Source organism: Panthera uncia (genome assembly GCF_023721935.1).
Source record: "Panthera uncia isolate 11264 chromosome D3 unlocalized genomic scaffold, Puncia_PCG_1.0 HiC_scaffold_8, whole genome shotgun sequence".
Classification (NCBI taxonomy): Eukaryota; Metazoa; Chordata; class Mammalia; order Carnivora; family Felidae; genus Panthera; species Panthera uncia.
Window position 1 is genome coordinate 18701018 of NW_026057586.1, and position 23273 is coordinate 18724290.

General features: G+C 36.1%; 1 protein-coding gene across 2 annotated transcripts in view; it reads left to right on the forward strand.

Annotated features, from left to right (window-relative positions):
* Positions 1–20: 20 nt before the first annotated feature.
* The window catches only part of TXNL1 (thioredoxin like 1), a 33063-nt gene continuing 9810 nt past the window's right edge, over positions 21–23273 (forward strand). The window contains exons 1-5 of one of the 2 annotated variants that reach the window (XM_049619911.1): positions 21–298; positions 11047–11143; positions 13241–13414; positions 19043–19165; positions 21826–21895. In XM_049619911.1, the coding sequence (XP_049475868.1) occupies positions 201–298; positions 11047–11143; positions 13241–13414; positions 19043–19165; positions 21826–21895 (562 nt within the window). In that variant the 5' untranslated portion in view covers positions 21–200. The remainder of the gene's footprint in view (positions 299–11046; positions 11144–13240; positions 13415–19042; positions 19166–21825; positions 21896–23273) is intronic. The other variant, XM_049619912.1, reaches the window with a different exon arrangement.

Here is a 23273-nt window from a genome sequence, read left to right on the forward strand (position 1 = left end):
CCTTTCCCGTCCCCACCCCCCCCACCCCGGCCGCTCTGCTCCCTGGCGTGACTCGGCACTGAGAGTCCCGGGGAAGACGCCGCGGTCGCCACCTCCTGTGATCAGGCCTCGGCCTTCCTGAGCCTCCCGCTCTTCCTCTCCCGGGTCGCCTTCTTCAGTTTTGAAGCCGGTGGCGTCGCGGCCGCCCTGCCGGGCTGAGAATGGTGGGAGTGAAGCCGGTCGGGAGCGACCCGGATTTCCAGCCGGAGCTGAGCGGCGCGGGCTCCAGACTCGCCGTGGTCAAGTTCACCATGCGAGGGTGAGGCCGGGCGCGAGCCCTGTGGGCCCCGCGTGTGCGTGCCTGCTTTCCCTTCACTTTTTTTCCGGGTCCCGACTCCTTGCCGTCTCCTGCTCCGGAATGTCCCGCGCTGGCCGCAGACCCAGGCCGCTGCCCAGTTAGGCCTCAGCTCCCCTGTTTGTGCGCAAGGGAGTCTCTGCAGGGCACGGAGGCCTGGCCATCCGCGAATTCCAGCCCGGGAGATCTACACCCGTCCCTTCTGAATCCTCGGACGAGGCCACTTGGGGTGGCCCGCCTCTGTTCCTTCTAGTCTGTGGGAGTCTTCCTGCAGCCTCTCCTGCTTTTGCCTGTTCCATTCCTTCCGGGGAGCCAGCTGTCACTTGCACCTTAGAAAACCTAAAATCTTAATTTTCCGAACACTTTGGCTTTCTTCACTTACTGCATTTCTGTAAAACCTTTAGAAACTTCAGTTGGGGCTATCCAACTAATCCACGTAGTGCTCATTTAATGCGTTTTAATGTTGAGTCAGGTGCTTTTTAGTTTTCTTAATGGCCTTGTTACTCGTTTGGTTAGTAACTTTGTAACTTAGCCTCCCTTATGTATGCGGCTGCATCTGACCACAGAAGTTACAGTGGGTATATATGCAATACAGGTATCCAGACATCTGGGTTTGGCCATATAGACTCCATTTTTGTCTTGATGGTTTAACAGGACAGAGATGTCGACTTTGGTAAATCTCAACATGATTTATTGGTCGCAGAGTTGGTGGATTTTCCATTTTGAGTGTGCAGTGTACCTGTGTGAGAGTGACATGTTGGAAGTAGGCCTTTAGAACCAAGATTTCAGCCAGGGTGTGTATTTACTGACCTCCCTTTGTGTATGTTAGTGCCTTCTAAGAATTAGTGGTCTCCATTTGACTTACCTTGACCCCCTAGCCTCCGAGTTATTTACATTTACCCTAAGCTGGAGAAATTTACTTGCAGGTATTACTGTTTATGTAACCCATTGAATTGTCCAGGTAACTATATAAACATAAGGCAGTATTTTGAGCGTAAAAAGTGATTCGTGGTTATTGAACATGATTCAGTAAATGTTGAGTATATAAGAGGTGGCATTAGGATTAGATAGTTTTAGGGCTTGGGTGGATGCAGATAGAGATGAAAACAATTAAAGACTTATTCCTGGGTCAATCTGTCTCATACAGAATTGAAAAGGCACAGTATATTGGATTTTATAGGGTGGCCGAGAGTACCAATTTGACATGTAGACTTTCACGTTTATTAAATTGGAGAAGATAAAGATTTTGTTATAAAGACATGTGTAAAAGGAATGTCAAAATTCTATAAATATATCTTCTCAGCTTTAGCAATTTTGCAATGTCTGTATTCTTTTTTTTTTTTTTTTTTAATGTTTATTTTTGAGAGAGAGCGCGCATGAGTGGGGGAGGCACAGAGAGAGAGAGAGGGAGATACAGAGTCCGAAGCAGGCTCCAGGCTCTGAGCTGTCAGCACAGAGCCCGACACGGGGCTCGAACTCACTAACCGAAACGTGAGATCATGACCTGAGCCGAAGTCGGGTGCTCAACTGACTGAGCCACCCAGGCGCCCCTGCAATGTCTATATTCTTAATATGGGGAATACATACTACATACTAAGTACATTTGCTAAGTGCCTAGGCCAGAGTTGGAAAAGGGAAGAGATGATTTTAACAATGAATCTCATTTTTAGTTCACTTTCCTAATTCTAGTCTGTAGGAATGTATAGACTTTTGTCCCTCAATGAAATAGTCTCTTTTCCCCTTACCATAGCAGAAGAGATGACAGACAGTGATAAATAATTTATTAGTTGAAGTGAGAAAAGTGGGGAAACATTGCTATTAAGGAAACACTTCTGTTAGTAATGAGGTTTCATATAACCATAAACAACTGCAGACATCGATTGGCAAAGCTCTGTGTTAATTTTTAAAAAGGTATTTTGATGCAATGAGAATTTAATTTTTTATGGTAAAAACTGAGAACAAAAGTTTGAATTTAGAAAGCTTTTAAGTTCTAAAGTATATTTAGGTAATTTATAAATCTGTTAAGATTGTATTTGCCTTAAAGTTCTGTAATATTTTGGCTGTTAATGTGTTCCTCCACAAACTGTATGTGATTGTGACCTCAGACTTTCATAACTCAGCATCGGTATTAGACCCTCAAAATAACTGTATCCAGTAGATCATGTAGGAAACCTCTTAGATCAAAGTTAATGTCCCATGTTAGGCCAAGAACATAGTTTTCTCTATCACCTATTTCTTTATTTCTTTTCCAACCCTACTTTTAAGCCTTATTCCGTTTTCTTCACTTCCATGTTATATCTAACATTAATTTTACTAAAATGTTACATAGATTGTCACTGTTTTGCTTAAAAATCTTCAGCGGCTCTCCAGTATTTCAGTGTTTTTAATTGCAATAAATATATATGTAACATAAAATTGACCATTTTAGCCATTTTTAAATGTACAGTTCAGTGGCATTAAGTACATTCACAATGTTGTACCACCATCACCACTATTTCCTAGAATCTTTTCATTATCTCAGATAGAAACATTAACCAATAACTTTACCCATGAAGCAGTAACTCCCAATACCCCCAGTCCCCCACCCTGGTAACATCTGTCTGTTTCTATGAATTTGCCTGTTTTTGCTGTCTCACGTAAGTGGAGTCATATAACATTTATCCTTTGGTTTCCGGCTTATTTCCCTTAGCATAATGTTTTTAGGGTTCATCCATGTTGTAGCATGTATCAGAATTTCCTTTTTAAAGTTAAAAATTTCATCGTATGCATATACTATATATTGTTTATTCATCTGTTGATGGACACTTGGATTGTTTCCACTTTTTGGTTATTGTGAGTAATACCGCTTATCGACATTGGTGTGCAAGGATATCTTTGAGTCCCTGCTTTCAAGTCTTTTGGGTATATACCTGAGAGTGGAATTCAGTTGCACCAAATAGCCATCCTAAATGGGTGTGAAGTGGTCTGGTGGTTTTGGTTTGTAATTCCTTAATGGCTAATGATGTTGAGCATTTTTTCATGTGCTTATTGGTCATTTATTTTCTTTAGAGAAATGCTGATTCCAGCCCTTTACTGATTTTGAATTAGACTGTTTGGGTTTTTGTTCTTGAATTATAGTTCTTTCTTTCTTTCTTTTTTTTTTTTTTTTGGTAAGATTTTATTTTTAAGTAATTTTTACACCCATCGTAGAACTTGAACTCACAACACTGACCTCAAAAGTTGCACACTCTACCAACTGAGCCAGCCAGATGCCCCTATAGGAGTTCTTTATATACTTGGGGTATCAATTCCTTATCTGATAAATGGTTTATAAATATTTTCTCCCATTGGTTGCCTTTCACTTTCTTGATAGTGTCCTTTGATGCACAAAAGTTTTTACGTCTTAATGGAGTCCAGTTTATATATATTTTCTATTGTTGCTTGTGCTTTTGATGTCATATCCCACAGATCATTGTCAAATCCAGTGTCATGAAGATTTGCCCCTATGTTTTCATCCAGGAATTTTGTAATTTTAGTTTTTAAATTCTTTTACCCATTTTGAGTTAATTTTTGTATATGGTGTAAAACTCCACTTTCATTCTTTTATATGTCGCTATCCAGTTTTCCCAGCACCATTTGTTGAAAAAACTGTTTTTTCCCCAGTGAATAGTCTTGGCACCCTTTTCCAGTGTTGTTGTTGTTGTTGTTGTTTTTAAATAATTAAAATAGCCAACATTTACATATTATTTCTTTTGTAAGAGACTTATTTAAGAATTTATATTGACTTATTCGGTCCTCAAAATAATCTTTGAAATTATCCCCATTTTACACATGAGGATGTTGAGTCACAGGTTGAATAATTTAAGGTCCCATTGCTGAATGCACTGTAGGAAGTGTAAAGTGTTGTCCTTGTTTTTCCCAACCTAAATAGAAAGGAAATGCAGGTTCATCCCTGTATTGCACACAACCTGACCTTTTTTTTTTTTTAAATATTGCCTTGAATTATTTAGCCACAGCACTGCTTGCAAACTAATCTTGTGACCTAGGACATTTCAATTCATTCTGTGATATTCTTTCCCCACCTGTAACATGGGGATGTTAACACGTAACCTAACAGCATTGTTTAGAGTATAAAATTATATATATGAATTATATACTGTGGTGATGTGTTTTTGTAACTGTTATTTCCGTACTGTTACTCTTTAAATATACATTTAATGGTTATAAACAGTGCCAGTTTTGTTGTTATCACTAGTGGGTAAGCCCCAACGCTAAAAGAATATGCATTTTCTTTCCCATAAAACTCAGTGTGAATGATTTTTATTTTAAATTGAAGTATACTTGGCATACAATATTATATTAGTTTCAGGTGTACAGCATAATGATTTGATGGTTATACGCTTTACAAAATGCTCACCACGGTGAATATAGTCACCATCTTCCACCATACAAAGTTACCACAGTGTTATCCGTATGCCGTACTTTATATCGCCATGACTTTTTTATAACTGGAAGTTTGTACTTCTTGATCTGTTTACCTATCCCCTCCCCACCACCACCGTTTGTTTTCAGTATTTATGAGTCTTTCTGTTTTTTTTGTTTGTGTGTTTGTTTCTTTCCAACTTTTTATTTAAACTCAAGTTAACATACAGTGTAGTGTTGGTTTCAGGAGAATTTAGTGATTCATCAGTTACGTATAACAGCCAGTACTCATCACAGCAAGTGCCCTCCTTAATGTCCATCACCCAATTAGCCCATCTCCCCACATACCTCCACTCCAGCCTTCCTGTTTATTCTCTATAGTGAAGAGTCTGTTATGGTTTGCTTCACTCTCTGTTTTTATCTTATTCTACTTTTCCTTCCCTTCCACTATGTTCATCTGTTTTGTTTCTTCCGCATATTTGTCTTTCACTGACTGACTTAACTTTGCTTAACGTAGTACACTCTAGTTCCATCCAGGTCGTTACAAATGACAAACTTTTACTATTTTTGATGGCTGTGTAATGTTTCATTTTGTGTGTGTTTATGTGTGTACAACACACCTTTTTTATCCATCAGTTGATGGACATTTGGGCTCTTTCCACAATTTGGCTACTGGTGATAGTGCTGCTGTAAACATTGGGGTGCATGTGCCCCTTTAAATCAGTATTTTTGTATCCTTTGGATAAATACCAAGTAGTGCAACTGCTGTGTTGTGTGTGTGTTTTTTAGATTCCACATGTAAGTGAAATTATATGGAGTATGAATGATTTTTATCTTGAATTCATGAATGTATCACTTTTACAGATGTGTTTACCGTCTGTTCAGTTTTGTTAAAGCAAGTCCTACTTTGTTGTTGGTTAGGTGTTACTATTACCATCCAAGAATAGTGTTAGTGTAGGTTAGAATGTTGAATTCTAATGGTTATGGTAGCTTGTCCAACTAATACATTATAGATATAGATAACATTAATTATATGGTTCAGAATTGCTATAGACTGAATTACAAAGATAGCAGGCCCAGCCGTCCATAGGGACCAGGCAAATAACGAGAGATAACTAGGACATGGTGAGGTCTCAAAGAACATACAGAGAATTTTTCTTAAAAGCAAACTTTTTAATTCAAGTATAACATGCATGCAAAATGTACACAAATCATTTGTGTATACTTTGATAAATTTTCAGAGTGGTTACACTTGTAACTAACATGTAGATCAAGAATGCCAGCGCGGTGGACCACCCCTGCCCCATGCCTGCTTTCTTCTTGTTCTTGAATTCCTTTTTTTTTTCTCTTGAGAGAGAGAGGGAGAGAGAGGGAGACTGAGGATCCAAAGCAGGCTTTGTGCTGAGTGGAGAACCCGATGCTTGGCTTGAACTCACGAGCTGTGAGATCATGACCTGAGTCAAAGTCAGCCGCTTAGCCAACCGAGCCACCCAGGCTCCCCTCCTTGTTCTTGAGTTCTAACACTGTAAGTTAGTTTTGCCTGGATTTGGACTTTATAAAATGGTATGTGTCTGGATTTTTTTTTAAAAAGAGCATATTCATTTTAGTCTTGGCAGTTAATTGAGAAATAACAGAAAGCAGTGTTTAAGCCTCTGTTTTGGGGTATTTGGAACAGCAGTTAAGAGTTGGGATTTGTAACCAAATTCTAGCGCTGTACTGCATTGTTCTTGACTTTGAAATGAGAAATGTAGGGTTTAAATGAGTTTAAGGGTTTTGTAAATTGTATAACATGTAGTAAATGCTCAATGAATGCTAGCCATTTTGTGTTATTAATAGGACCAGTTATGATTATGTCTGCCCTAATTAAAATATAATTAATCTAGACATTACCTACTTTAAGGTTGTGCCCTACAGAAAAAATAGACTTTTAAAATATCTCTACAGAAAGCACATACATTTCCTTACCATTATGTCAGCAATGTGTTTACACATGTTACTGCTCAAGGTAGAGCACTGACTAGCAAACAGGGAAGGACAGCAAGTTCATGAAGTTGAATTTGTTTATATAATGACTGTAAACAAAAATCATACTTAGAACCTAGCTTGGTGCTTTCAAAGAAAGCTGATCTTGGATTGGTTAGGAGTTAACCGTTCTGTTGTGGCCCTGTCATTTACTAGAGTGTCTGATCTTGGGCAAGTGATTTAACTTTTCTGGTCTTCATTTCTCACTTACCAAATAATTGTGTTAAGTTAGGTCAGTTTTAAAGTTTGAGTTTTCTGGGTTTGGTTCTTTATGTATTGCAAAAAGCTGGAGAGTTGTCTGCTTTGTTTTTTCTCAAAAAGCATAAGTCAGAATCCTTACATATCCATTTTACACGTTTAACAGATAAGCTTCCTGTCAAAGAGAAGTAGCAAAAGAACGCCTTTTTTTTTTTTTTTTTTAATGTGTGGACTAGATGATCTCTGGTCTCTTTTACAAGTTCAGAGGCTCTGTGGTTATATACTATTTAAGGGCTGTGAAACAAGGCTGCACAGGAGGAAAAAAGGAAGATCCTGAAATTCAGGCATACGTGGGGCATAATATTTTGGATATGACAAAGGTCCTGGAAAATCTAGTCCCTTCCCATTTTATACGGGGAAATCAGGTGACTTGTTCTGAGCTCAGCTAATAATAGGAATTTATACTCTTAAGTGCTGATATTAAGCAGGCAAACATCTTACTTAAAATAACTGATCGATTCATTTGGATGATTTTATTGTGAAAGTATGCCACTGTATTTATTTGTGCTTCTGTGTTCTGTGACCTATTTTCATTTTTGACTAAAGTTACAACCTGTGATGGCTAACTAAAATTAAACAGGGGATCTAGATAAGGTTAAATTTTGAAAGGGAACACTTAATCTTAGTACAGTCATTTTAGCCAGAAGTGTTTTTTGTTTTTGTTTTTGTTTCTGTTTTTTTAACACCGACCGGTTAACCCCTACATAACTGGTGAATAGCGTGATGATGTCAGTACAATGAGCAAGTCCTGTTGGTTCGCATTCTGTTTTTCCTAGGTAGTGAAGAGCAGAAATAGAACTAGAATCTTTAGCAGGAAAGAGAAAAGCCCTCAGCCATGCAGGCAAGCTCCCTTGCAAGTTTATTTTAATGACGTTAAAGTTAATAAAACACTCGCACTTGCACCCAGCACTTGTTCCCCGAGGGTTCATTCTCAGGGCTACGCTTCCTCTGTGCAGCCTCACTGCTTCAGAGCTTCACTTCCACCTGGATCGTCATGGCACTTACAGTCCATCCGTTTTATTCATTTTAAATATTCCCTGAGGTATCCTCTAGGTCTGAGCCACCTGCCTGGCTGTCCAAGTATTTCCTCAGAACGTTACCGTTTTTTTTTTTTCTTGGGGATATGTTTACAAAGTTGCATGGGTTTACATGGCTTGCCTCGATCTTATTTTTCCCATAAGTTGTCTTATTTTGAATGCATGCTTGTAAAGAAGGGAGATTTCTTTTAAGAATGAATATATTGTGGTATAGCATAAATCACTGTGCTTCATTTGGGAAACCTGTTTAAATGCAATTAATGTTAAATTCTGTAGTCTCAAGTTACTTAATATTTTAAGATCAAAGTACCTGTTCATCCTAAAAAAAACAAAAATGGACAAGTATGAATAATTTAAAAAAGTTTCCTCTAAATTTTCTCTCTTCCTTTTCCAGTCCCACTTTGCATAAGTAATTAACTGGTTATTGTGTGATGCACCTAATGTGTGTATACACTTTTTTTTTCACGTGGTAATAGAGAATTTTATCATGAGACTTAGTTTTATTTTAAACAATATAAATTTACAAGTTATCCTTATCGTCTGGTATGAATGTGTCATAACATTTGAAACTATTTTTGTTGATTGCCACTTAGGTTATTTCTAATTTTTTACTATTAATAACATTGCATTGAACTTTGTATACATATTGTGAAACTGAGTTAAGTCTTAAGGTAGGATTGATGTATAGAAGTAAGATTGGTGAATCTTGGGTTGTGTTCATTTAAAATTGACAGAGTGATTAATGGCTCTTCAAAAAGGATTTAACAATTTGTACTCCCATCCATAATGTTTAAGACTTATCGATAACTAGAAGTATTTTGCTAAACCAAACATAGGCTTAGTGACTATAAATGTTTGTTTCTTTATAATTTGGTCTCCGGGCCTATTTGAGGATTGTTAGATACAAAAACCTACTTTCAGAAGCACCAAGTTTAATATTTAAGGACTTAATTCGTTATTAGCTTTTTGGTGTGAGGTTTATAGATGGCACAGGATGAAAATACTGATTAAAATGTTAACAATGGAGAGACAATCACAGCTTGGGCATGAACATTTGTGCTTCAGAATTTGCTTTTCCTTGTGTTCTTATCTGCTATTGCTATGATTTTTCTCTGAACTTCTATTGAGATGTAAGAGTGTGTAATTATAAATGTGTAGCCTGTTGAATTTTCACCAACTGAACACACACGCTCATGTAATCAGGTTCCAGACAAATAGAATAATATAACTAGCCTTTTGAAATCTCTTGCATGTCCCCATCCTGTCATTAACTCTCAAGGTAACCTATGTCCTGACTTGTAGTACCATTGACTTGTTTTGCCTGTATTGGAACCATATATAAATGGAATCATATAATGTATTACTTTTCTCAGTTTTTTTTTTTTTTTTTTTTTTACTTTTCTCAGTTTTATTTGTGAGGTTAACCCATGTTTTGCATGAAGTTTTACGCCAGTCATTTTCGTTGTTGTATAGTATTCCACTGAATGAGCAACTGCAGTTAATATACTCATTCTGTGTTGATAGGACTTTGAATAGTCTCCACTTTGGGTTATTAGAAGTGTTACTACTATCAGTATCTTTTCAAATGCCCTAAAGCAAACATATGTAGACACTTCTGTTGGTTATATAACTCGGAAATGCTGACAGGTAGGCACAAATCTTGGTTTAGTAGATACTGCCAGTTTCTTTTCTTTTCCCCTGAAGAGGTGATACCATTTTGCATGGTCACTAACAGTTCAGTTGATCCACATTCTTGACTATAGTTTATTCTTTTTTGTTTTAGCTATTTTGATGGAAGTAGTTTTAATTTTCCTTTTCCTGGTTTCCCTGGTGACTAATGAAGTGAGGTATCTTTTCATGTTTACTGACTGTTATGAAGATAACCTCATTTGTCAAGTACCAGTTTAAGACTTTACCCGTTTTTCTTTTGAGTGTCAGTCTTGTTCTTATTGATTTGTAGGAATTCTTTACATATTAGCAGTCTAAGTCCTTTGATACGTTTCACAGATATTTTTTTACCACTCTGTGGGGACTTGGTATCTTAATGAAGAAAAGGTCTTAATATTTTCTAATTTATCAAGTATATTACAATATATCAATTATTTCCTTTTTTCTTCAGTGCTTTTTGTGTTTTAAGAAATCTTTGCTTGTTCCTAAGATTTGAAAGTATCCTTTGTATTTTTTCCTAAAACCCTTACTGTTTTACCTCTCACACTTAGACCTGTAATCCATCTGGAATTGGGTTTTTGTATGGTGTGAGGTATAGGGGTAACGATTCATTTATTTTCTCATGTGACTATCTAGTTGACGCAGCACTGCTTATTGCAAAGACCATCCTTTCCCCACTGCACTGCTGTGTCACATGTTTGATAAATCAGGTTGCTGCAGATAGGATGGGTTTGTTTCTGGACCTGTTCTTTTACACTGGTCAGTTTTTTTTTGTTTTTTTTGTTTTTTTTTAATCATTGTACCAGCACTGAACACTCTTAATTTATAAAGCTGTGTGATCATTCTTAATATTCAGTAATGTAATTTTCTCAGCTTTGAACCTCAAGATGGCTTGGGCTATCTTTGGTATTTCCCTATAAGTTTTAGAATTTAAACTTGTTAACTTCTGCAAGAAAACCTACTGGGATTTTACATTGACTTCAAAAAATCAAATTTAGGAGAATTGACATTTTGATGCTGTTGAGTTTTCCAGTTTATAAGCATAGCGTATTCCTCCTTTTATTTAGATCTTTAATTTCAGTGAGAACAAAGCTGGAAGACTTAACATTATTATATTTAAAACTTAATATAAATCTGTAGTCTTTAGGACAATGTGATATTGATGCAAGTGTATCTAAATTAATCTAGTGGAAAAGATTAGAACAACTAAAGCCAGGATCATCAGAGTTTGTTTGATTTCATATTTTAATTAACAAGTTCTTTAGAGTATAAATTAATACAGTCTTTTGTGTGTTTTTACCAAGCATGTGTTTTACTTTCTCACAGGTGTGGACCATGTTTAAGGATTGCCCCAGCATTCAGTTCTATGAGTAATAAGTATCCACAGGCAGTTTTCTTGGAAGTAGATGTACATCAGTGTCAGGTAAGGGAAAGGAATCCTTTTTTTTTTTTTTTTTTTTTTTTTAATGTTTGTTTGTTTATTTATTTTGAGAGAGAAAGAGCCCAAGCAGGGGAGGGGCAGAGAGAGAGAGAGAGAATGAATCCCAAGCAGGCTCCTCTGTCAGCACAGAGCCTAATGGGGAGCTTAAACTTAAGAACTGTGGGATCATGACCTGAGCTGAAATCAAGAGTTGGATGCTTAAATGACTGAGCCACCCAGGCACCCCGGAAAGGAGTCCTTTTTAACAGAAAAAATTACATTGGTTTGAAATTCAACATTGATGTCATCCTTCATTCGTTTATCTCTTTATGCACATAGTACTTACTCCTTTGAAGATAGGGAAATGTTATGTTGACATGAATTATTGCAAATGTTATTGTGGCTACATTAGTTAAAAATGGTAGTCCCATATTAATTGCTTCTGGGTTTGTTTATATTAATATCTTTCTGATGTAAAACTAATAAGTTGTTCAACTTAATAGGTCACCTGGCAGTTTTTTGTTTTACATTTTTTGTTTATCTTTCGCAAATCGACATTATCTTCTACTGAGGCATTGGTTGATTAGCAAGCCTTGGCAGAGAATTCTTGCTTATAGTTTGATTTGAATTGATGATTGTGTAATCTTAGCCTCAAAGCTGCATACTCAGCAGAAACTTTAGAGTGTTGATTACTGTTGATGGAGACACAGTGTTGTAGGGATTCCGATTACTTAGTTGGAATGGCCATGTGACAGTTCGACTTTTGCGTATATGAGAATATGGAGGAGGAGTTAAGGAAAAATGTTTTGAAGGTTGTTTCCAACACTAAAAATGTAGTTCTAACTAAAGAATAACTGTGTAGCTGCTCTTCTTGGTGAGGTTGTGTCTTTGATACATTTCTGAGTGAAAAAAAATTTTTAATGATACCTAGTTTGTAGTTAGTATTTGAGGTTTGGTATAAACCCTGTGTTACTGCTTTGTACTTCTGTTGCCTACTAGTGGACTGTAGCACTGGGCCGTAGTAGTCTCCGTCTCTAATCTAGAAGTGTTCTCCTCTGGAGCTGTTTGTGCAGTATGATAGCCACCAGCTGCATGTGGTTATTGCACACTTGAAACGTGGCAAGTCCCAGTTGAGAAGTGCTATAGATGTACACATAGGATTTTGAAGGCTTAGTATGAAAAAAATGTAAAATACATCATTAACTTTTTATAGTGACCATGTTGAAAATGCAGATAGTGATTCACTAAAATATGCTATTAAAATTATTTCAGTTTTTCTGTTGTGGATATTGGAACCTTAAAATTACATATATAGCCTATATTTGTGTCTTATTTTGGACAACACTGTTTTAAAAGGTCAGCCATGTTTTTGTTTTTAATTTTTGAGGTTTAGAGAAGACATCTCTATGTAAACTTTTTTCTTTAAGCAACATAGTGGTACCTCTTCATAGTATTTGAATATGCAAGATGACATGTTTGCTTTACTATTTCCTTTGTACTTCTTATGAAAAGTTTAGACCATGGGTCTATCATTAATTAGCTGATACCCATTTGCTTGCTACTTAGTTTTATAATATTGTGGAGATGGAGCAGAATTTTAAAAGGTAGATGTTGCAGTGAGGGAGGCCAGAAGTCATTTCTATGAGTAGAGTTGGGTGAGGCTGGTACTTCATATTCATGGAGAGATGGGCTGCTGTTTTTCAGATCTGTACTTTTTCCTAGGAGCCCTGCTTTGTGTTGACTGATCAATACCCTCTTTGGTTTCGCCACTTAAGAAATAGCATGTGCTTATGAGAGAGCTAGCTGGTGTCGTAAAGCATAATTTCTGTATTGGAAGCTATTCTGCTGGTTGGGTGAAGTCTTTAATACTAAAACTGATTTAAAATGGAGGTTCTTCATTGGGAATGTAAGGGTCATGTAGTTGTGCCCTCAGTAACAGGCCTGCTTTTTCTTAAATAACAGTTGGGCATGTGTTATTTTATGTGATTTTTGCTTATGCTTGTGATATTTAACTTCTATAGAGATGTAGAATGAATATTCTAAGTGGTTTAAAAATGATTACTTTTAATTCATTAACGTCATCTAACTTGCCAATTCTAGGGAACAGCTGCCACCAACAATATATCAGCAACACCTACATTTCTGTTTTTTCGAAACAAAGTGAGAATTGATCAGTATCAAGGAGCAGATGCTGTTGGATTAGAAGAAAAAATCAAGCAGCACTTAGAAAATGACCCTGGAAGCAATGAGGACACAGATATTCCAAAAGGCTATGTAGGTAGACTTAAAAGTGAAATCATGATGTATCTTTTGTCACTGTTTGGTTAAAGTGAAGTTAACTGTTATCTTTTGCTGGTTAAGAATACTTTCAGATAAGAACTTTAAAAGTAACTTCATTAGCTGACTTGGGTTTTTGTCTCTGTTGTATATATTATCACCTTAAGCCCTCATCAAAAACAATTTTTCCTAAATTTGCTCTGCTAATCTTTTTTGCCACTTGTTTTTTTTTTAATATGTTTTCTGAATTGTCTTAATAGCCAGTTTTAAACATTCACTCATTTTTAATGTATATTTATATACATACATTTAATTTCGATTTTATTATTGTATATAATGTATATGTTTTATTTATGTGTACTTTTAAAATTACATATTTATGTATTTCCCCCTCCCCAAAATGTGAAGAAATGTGCATTGGAAAAATTTTCCATTTTTCAACAGTTGTGTAAAATGACATGTAAATTTTAATGTGTGACCATTTTATGCTGAACTCCCTTTCCTAAAATTCCCTATAGTTTTCTCTGTCTTTTTACATGTATCCCCTCTTTTCTGGCGCCTCTTTTTTCTGTTACAAAAATCTAGTTATTTTAGGATCATGTGTGATCTTACCATTAGGTATGTTTTTCTGAGTTTTAAGAATTATTACTCAAATAATAACTTGAAGACTTAGGAACACAAAAGTGTTTGAAAATTATACATAATAACATTTTATAATTCAGTATCTATCATTTGAGAGCTATTCAGGAAGGAACCAAAATTCAGAAATTCACTTTGTAGTAGCTGACTTGTTAATGCAACTTGGTTAATCCTGCATACCAAAATATATATTTGTATGTATCTTTCCTAATTTTTCTTTTTTAAAGTTAATGGTATTGGCAGATCAAAAATGAACTTAAAAAAAAAATAATTGTTACCTCAAGTTAAAGCTAATATATGAAAGAATGTGTATCACGGACAACAAGTCCTTTCTGTAAGTCTCTTAAATTTATACTGAATAAGGAGACTCTATAGTTAGATAAATACAAGAGATTTTTTCTTTGAGTGTCGGGGTGGGGGTTGTATCTTCAAAAAGTGTCTTTAACGTGTGGTACTGGCATTAATTACTTGAAGTTAGGGAGGCGCAGTTAGTATCTGTTTAAAACAGAACTGTTATGTAATCATTTGAAATTGTGATACCCAGTTGGAAAGTATGAACATGTTGTGTAAGTCAGGGTTGTGACACCTTTTGGAAAATTTTGGAAATTAATTTGACCCGTAAACTGATTTGTTTACATCTTTGTATTTTTTTCCCTGTTGTTTGTGAAGGGTTTTTGCATGAAAAAGTCTTAATGAGAGCGGAACAGTCCTGCTGCTTAGCTAGAGGGCTACTTATTTACACATCAGCTAAGCGTGATATCAGTGTTTTGGCCTCAGGTAGGAATTAAGCAGGAAAAACTTAAGTTTTAAGAAATTTTAAAAAATTCCGTTTTCATGCACATGTTATGAATGCACTGTGAGAAGCTATTAAAAACGTTTTCATTTTTTCCATCTGGTGTCAATCAAGACATTAAAAGTTTTGAACTATTATGTCTACAAAGTTATTATGTAAGATCGGTAATGTGTTTCTAAGAATGTCATCATTCTCACAGCACAAATAGCCACTTAACAGGAGGAAGAATCAGTGAATGAAAGCCTGTGTCTTAAGCAGATTTAAGTATAAGCATTGCAAAAATGTATTGCCAGTTTTTTTAAGCTAAAAAAGGTTTTAATTGGATTTTTAAAATAATTTTTAAAAATTTATATCTCAGTTAGCATATAGTTGTGTTGCCAGTTTTTAAATAAAATTTTGGTTTTAAAGACTTTCAGTTATCTTTTCACACAAAGAGACTATATAGTTACTGATTTTATACATCCTAGTTTTGGAATTCCAAATTTGATTGAGGCCAGAGTATGAGAGATACATGTATCTCTTTTAGAGGAGTTTGAAATATTGCAATAGATGTAGGTTAAGAATGGTAATAGTTCTTATTCAGAAATAAGACAGTGTTTTTGTAAATATAATGACTTCTAGTTTATAAAATGTTTATGGAAGCATTGGGATATTTAAATTTAAATTAGGAAAATTTAAATCATTCTATCTTTTTTTCTTTCATATTCGTTAAGAATACCTAGTATTGCTTCATAGCCATAGGGCTATCAATAAGTCTTCCTCTCCACAAGTTTGAATTCTAGGCACTCTGGGATTGAACTTGGATTTGCATAATGTTCTGAATCTTGAGGCTTTTTAGTGTATTTCAGTATTCTGACCACTGAACTATAGATTTCAGTGTACAAATTTTGTCATCATTCAACAAAATGAAATGAAACCTTAAATGACCCTCATCTGTGTAGTAAGACAGATCTTTGTTTAACCAAAATTGGAAGCACGGAAAGGGTTTTCTAACTTTCTGTGTGTCTTGTGTTAGATTTTCTCCCCTGTAAAAAAACAAACAAACAAAAGAACATAAAAAATGTTCTACTATTGACGGAATAGTATAACAAACATATATACCATTCACCTATGTTCATCAGTTGTGAATATTTTGCTACTTTTGCTTTCTTGGCAGTGGCGGGCTGGGGGGTAGAGTGAGGAGAAGTAGAGAGAGAATCTCAAGTAGGCTCCACGCTGTCAGTGCAGGGCCCAATGTAGCGCTTGATCCCACGAACCGTGAGATCATGACCTGAGCTGAAATCAAGAGTCCCATGCTTAACCAACTGAGCTACCCAAGCGCCCCTAGTTTTGCTTTCTTGATAGGTGTTTATCTACTTTTATCGCTTGGCAGAGTCATTTAAAAAGTAAGGTATAGACATCATGATGGTTCATCTCTAAATATTTGAGCAGGTAGCTTCTAAGAACAAGAACATTCTTTTACATAACCATGATACTATTAACACTCCTAAGAAATTTAGCAATGGTTTACAGTATCTCTAGTATTTACAGCCTACATTCACATTTTTAAAATTATCTCCAAAATACCCTTTATAACTGTTTTCCCCCACCTAGGATCAAGTCAAGGATCATACATTGCAGTTAAGTTGTTTTTCTTTGGTGTTCTAGAAACTTCTGTCTGCTCTTTTTTCCTTTCATGACTACCTTTTTTGAAAGTTTAAACCAGCACCAGTCTAATCTAGTAGCCACTAGATGCATGTGGCTATTAGGCATTTGTTATGTGACTAGTGCAACTGAAGGACTGAATTTTGAGTTTTATCTGCTTTTAATTAATTTAATTTTAAATTATCACATGTGGCTAATGGCTATCTTATTGTACACCGTAGGTTGAGACCATCTGTCTTATAGACTGTCCCACAATCTGGATTTGTCTGATTGTTTTCTCATTATTCTTTCCTCATTGGCAAGTTGATTACATAGGTACTGATATTTATTTCCAGTTGCGTATTTCTGGAATGTGTCAATTTGCAGTTAAGTCAGATATAATGCCAATTTGTCCTAGACAGTGTTGTGTAGCAAAGCACTTTAATGCAACTGTTTGAGTGTGATAACTTGTTTTGTGTGCCCCACGATAAATATAAAAACAACTTCAGGTAAATCACCTATTTATTTTTCATCACTAAGATATTGCAAGCATGATTTCAGTGTTGTCTTCATGCCTGGGATCATAGTCCTAGATACAGTATTGAAGAGGCATCTTGGTAGGATGGAAGACATAAGTGTTTAAAGATTTTGTTAGAACTGTCCTTTCAAGGGAAATGTTCAACTTAAAGTTCAAAGTGATTCTGTAATAGTAGAACTTTGCTTTATAGTGCCAGCACACCAACCCCCACTGTTTTTAAATTGGCTATGGTATGATACCCTGAATAATATGTTCAACATCTAATGCAATATAACATTTAATATAATTCAAAGTAGCATTTTGGCTTTAAAAGCATTTAGGCCCCTCCATGAATAATTAAGGATCTATTCTAATTATTGATAATTATGTTGCTAATTATTTGACATGTAAAAAAGTTTTCTTTAGAATGATACATACATGTATTAGTATCCTCTGTATACAAAATATAATACTCTTTATGATAGAAAGGTGAATATGCAATTAACTGATAATCTAAAATACTTGGTAAACTTAAAATTAGTCCTTGTTTAGTAGATTAAATGGATGTTTTTCTAGAAAAATAGTTTATCAAAATCAACTCCACTAGAAGCAGAACTCCTAAATAGACCAGTCACCATAGAGGAAGTGGAGAAAATAGTTGAAGACCTGTACCATAAAGGGCAAGATGACTTCACAGGGAAGTTCTACCAGATCTTAAGATCAGATAGTCTAGTGTTATTCCAAACTACTTAAGACCATATAAAAAGAGAGAAAACTTTCTAAATTTCTTTTTGAAGTAAATATGACCTTGATCCCAGAATCTGACAAAATGTGCACCAAAACAAAACAAAAACAAAAAAGCCACTGACCAGTTCCAATTAGGACCAATTGTAAAACTCTTAAAATATTAGTAAACAAAATCCAGCAATCTAAAGGAGAAAAGTTGTAATCTCCTAATACGGAGAAAAGGCATTTGACAGAATTCAGTACCCATTTATTTTTAAAACCGTCCGTAAAATCTAAATGAGAGAGCATTAGAGGCACTCCTGCTAAAGTCAGAGACCATGCAAGGATGCCCACAGTCACTGCTCTGGCCGTGTGTTGGAAGTATTAACCAACACGTACACAGGAGACAGAAAGATGTTAAATACCACAGGGAAGCGATCAGCAAAATCCGAAATATTAGAAATCCATAGGCACTAGATGACCATAGATTAAAGGAGTTGAGAGACATTAACCAAATATGGCATACTTTGTTTGGAGTCCTGTTTTGAGTCTAACAGTTCAACTGTAAAACATTTATAGGACCAAGAAATTTGGACACAGATATTTGCTGATCACTAAAGTATTACTCATTGTTTCAGTTGTGATAATAATATTGAGAATTTTTTTTAAAGAGCCCTTATCTCTCAGAAATGCTCATGAACACACTGAAATGTTCATGAATGAAATGAAGAAATGTCTAGGATTTATTTGAAAACAGGAGGGTAGGGACTGCTTGCAGGGGAAAGGTGAAACAAGAGTGGCCATGAGCTGATTATTGTAGCTGGGATTATTAAAGACTGACTACCTGAGGTTCACTGTAGTATTCTATTTATACATGTTTGAAATTTTCCATAATAAAAAATGTTTTAATCCTTATTTGTTATTCATCTCAAATGTAAACTCTTTATGGATGTAGGTTTAAAGAGCACATGACCACTAGAAGAGGGAGGTAGGCTTCCTTTGGATCTTAACAGATATTTTAATTTGTATATTTTCCACTGCAAAACACTGTTAGCAAAAAATGTCAACATTTTATAATCTTAGTGTTAAAGACTTGGTTTTTGATACTTTGTCAAGTGGGCAAAGCCTAGATTTGGCTTTCATAGTGATAGGTCTCAGTCAGAAATTCAAATGAAAGCCTTATTATAAAAGTTTTAGTAGCTATCTTAAAAGAGAAGTTTTTTTTAAAGTTGTCTAACCTAGAGAAAATCATGTATTTACGTTTCTGATGAAGATTGTTAAACCAAATCGAAATCCTTTGCCTAAAGTCTTGATTTAATTTTTTCAGATGGATTTAATGCCTTTTATTAACAAAGCTGGCTGTGAATGTCTTAACGAAAGTGACGAGCATGGATTTGACAACTGTTTACGAAAAGATACGACCTTCTTGGAATCTGATTGTGATGAGCAGGTAATTGAATACTTCCCAGTTAAAGCTTATAGGGATCATCAGTGTTTATGCCTGTTCTGGGTTCTTTATCATGTTTCCATCTCATGGTTTTATGTTTCTCCTTCCCAGATGACCACTTCTTTTCCTTTTTTTAAGTTTCAGTTTCTTTGGCGATATAGACCCACCTCCTTACTCTGTTCTGTACAAGCTGCCAAGGTCATTATACAGAATCTTAGAATTCTTGGATTGGCCCGACTGCTGAGTTGAGTTGAGCTGAGCTTTGACCGTTCTTAAATCCTTTTGTTCATTCTAGACCTGTCTTCCCTATTTTTTTTTTTTTTTTTTTTACATTTATTTATTTTTGAGACAGAGAGAGAGCATGAATGGGGGAGGGTCAGAGAGAGAGGGAGACACAGAATCTGAAACAGGCTCCAGGCTCTGAGCTGTCAGCACAGAGCCCGATGCGGGGCTCGAACTCACGGACCCCGATCATGACCTGAGCCGAAGTCGGTCGCCCAACCGACTGAGCCACCCAGGCGCTCCCTGTCTTCCCTATTTTTTACCCACCCAGATGAGTCTGTATCTGAGAAAGAGAGAATAATTAGATGAGTACTCCCTATATGTCCGGTCCTCATTCCCAGCTGTAAACCTGTATCGTACTTCCCTATACTTCCCTGCATTGTCATCACAGAGGAAGTAGTGTAGTCCTGCCTTGATCAAGCCATCATTACTTGACTGTTCATCTTGACTGTTATTTTCCTTAATTTTCTTTCCTTTTTTAATGTTCATTTGTTTTTAGAAAGCACTCATGCACGAGTGGGGGAGGGGCAGAGAGAGAGAGAAAGGGAGAGAAAGGAGGGAGAATCCCAAGCGGGCTCCATGCTGTCAGTGCAGAGCCCGACATGGGGCTCGATCCCATGAACCGTGAAATCATGACCTCATCCAAAATCAAGAATCAGACGCTTAACTGGCTGACTCACGCAGGCACTCCCTTAATTTACTTTCTAATCTGTTGTCTCTGCTTTGTCCCCCATTCCAGTTCATCTTCTACATGTTCACAAAAGTTCTTTTTTTTTTAAAGTAGGCTTCACACCCAGTGTTGAGCCCAATGAAGGGCTTGAACTCACGACCCTGAGATTAATACCTGAGCTGAAATCAAGAGTCAGACTCTTGGGGCACGTGGGTGGCTCAGTCAGTTGAGTGACTTCGGCCCAGGTCCTGATCCCAGGCTTTGTGGGTTTGAGTCAAGCTTCGGGCTCTGTGCTGACAGCTCAGAGCCTGGAGCCTGCTTCAGATTCTGTGTCTCCCTCTCTCTATGCCCCTCCCCCACTCTGTCTCCCTGTCTCCCAAAAATAAATAAACATAAAAAAAAAATTATTAGAGTCAGACTCTTAACTGGCTGAGCCATGCAGGAATCCCCAAAAGTTATTCTTCTAAAACAGAAATCTGATCATGCCATTCTTTCTCAAAAGATTTACATGATTCTTCTTCACAGTTTTCAGGAAAAGATTCAAGATTCTTGATCTGTTTCTAGCTTTCCATTCTCATCTCCTCCTCACCTGTGGTTCAAGTCTCTAAATATGTCATGTTTATTATTTTTTGACACACTATTACAGGTCAAGTATAAGAAGTATTTATATAACCAGAGGAAATGGTCTGGGTGTTTTCTTAGGCACACAGACCACAATGATCCTGAAATCATAAATCCAAATTCAATCTTGCCTCCCACTACAGCTGCCTTACTGAACAGCTTTAAGAATATTGTTCACTATTGTGTTCCTTGTAAATGGTGCCCTGAATATAATGTGATGATGCATATCAGCAGAACTGACCACAGCTTCCCTGAAATCTTCCTGCCAGGAAAATCTTCCTCCTAGGGTAGAAGCAGAGATACGTACATCATACACAATTTTAGCTGGAAAGAAGACCGAGCAAATGACTCATGGTTTCTTAGAGATCGGCATCCTGACAATGTTTCCTATCCCGGTTCCCTTATGTGGCCTTCTAGATTCAGTTAGCCAGATTAAGTTTAGGATGGAGGTCTGGAGGTTACCATAGAGCTATTAAAAGTCTTACTCTTCTGAGTTTTGGATCATGCACAGTGCATTTGAGAGCTAGTTTCTTCACATCATCTGTGCAGTGTCTTCATATTATCAGATGATGTGGGTACATGATTGAAAAACCATCCTACAAAATGTTCAGCTTATATTCTAAAATATATACTTTAATTTTATTTTACTTTGGGGATTTTGTTTAATTTTTTGGAAGGCAAAATGCTTGCCAGTTTACAGGTTACAAGACCTTAGGATCTTAGGCATTACCCACCCCCTCCTTTTTTATAGGCTCTACAGCCAAGGTGGGGCTCGAACTCACAACCCCTAAATCAATCACATGATCCGCTGAGCCAGCAAGGATCTCCCCTTACGCATGTTTTTAGTTTAGTTTATTCCTTTAAGTTTTGTCATCATTCCCGTATGTGAATAATAGATGATTGTATTTCTCAAATGTCAGTCTAATTAAATTACTTTCAATTTACTGATTTTTTAATATTACATTGGTTTTGTGAAATGAGTTAAATATTTTCTGCCTTTGAATTAATCATTTTAACTCTACTTAGCTGTTGTGTATATTCAAGGTGTTCAAGAGCCCTTTTAAAATAAAACTTGTTATTTTCTTCACAGCTTCTCATTACTGTGGCATTTAATCAACCTGTTAAGCTTTATTCAATGAAATTTCAAGGGCCAGATAATGGTGAGTAGTGGGTAGCCCTTTAACTTTCTGCTCTGTGGATCTGTCAGCGCATTTTTAAAACTAATGAAATAATAGAGGTAGATATTCCTTGTGTTGGGAAAGAGTGAAATTGTTTCTGGAACAAAGCAAGGGGACAAATGAATGTGCAAATAAGGTAAGATTATTAGGAACTGATGAAACGACAAATTTTACCTTCTTTCTAAAATTTTTTATTTTAGAATTTAAGTTCCCCTCTTAATCTGAAAACAAAGGAACTCTTCCAATTCTTGTTCTGAAACTCCAGTTTCGAAGTAGCCATTTTTCGGGATCACAACTGGGAGAAATTTATTTCACACTCCTCCTATTACAGACGATAAAACTAAGGTTCTGTATCTTCCTGTTTGTGACCTATTAGTAGTTTCATCTTCTTTATATATTATGATACTGTAAACATGATTGTACAGACTTGGCATTTCTCTTTTTATTAAATAAAGAATTTTCCTTATTTATGCTCCCTCTTTTTCCTGTTCTTAATTGATTTTTTTGGGAGGGGAATCTTGGGGACTAGGACTTTTTTTCTGTTTTCTTTTTAATTGGGAGAAACAGTAGGCACCCTGTTTATCAGATAGCATTCCCTTCTCATTTGTTATTTTAAATGATTATGTATTAGTATTTTTCATTAATAAAATTATATCTTCTGGAAATACTCAGTATTTGTGAAAGCAGTTGCTATAGAGATGAGTAAGCAATATGAATATGTTAAGATTCCTTAACTAGCCACGAAGTAATGAGTTTTGGATTATACCCTGAGGTTAAAGGGACTAAGACATCCTATAAATGTGATCTAACCACTCAGCACATCTTAATCCCTAAGATGAAATTTGGCAATTTGTAGAATTAATTTCCTTTTAGCTAAATGTTGTCACTGGTAATGCTCTTCTCCTAAATAACAAATGTACCAATTGTTGGCAACTGCAAGACCCAGCTCAGATGTTAATTCCTTTTATGAAACTTTTTGTTAACCTGCGTGCATTGTCAGACTCTTTCCGCCTTCCCTGCGTCTCCTCATTAGTAGTGTTGCATTGTTACAGAGTGTCTTTTACAGTTGAGGTCAAGAAGTCTGTGAATGTATATGTGTATGCATATTGTGCATGTGTGTTTCAATCTAATATTCTCAGTTCTTAGTATAAGGCTAGCAGGCCAAGAATACACTAGTAAATGTCTATTAAAAAAAAAAAAAGTGTGAAAATACTCAGAATTTCTTAAAATTCCTGAAGATGCGTGTAGGTATGTGCTTATATTTGAATGTGTATGCGGTTGTATAGACTGAACGTAATGGTGAAACGAAGACAGTATTGCAAGTTTGGTTTTACATTTAATTTTATTCTACCATTTTATA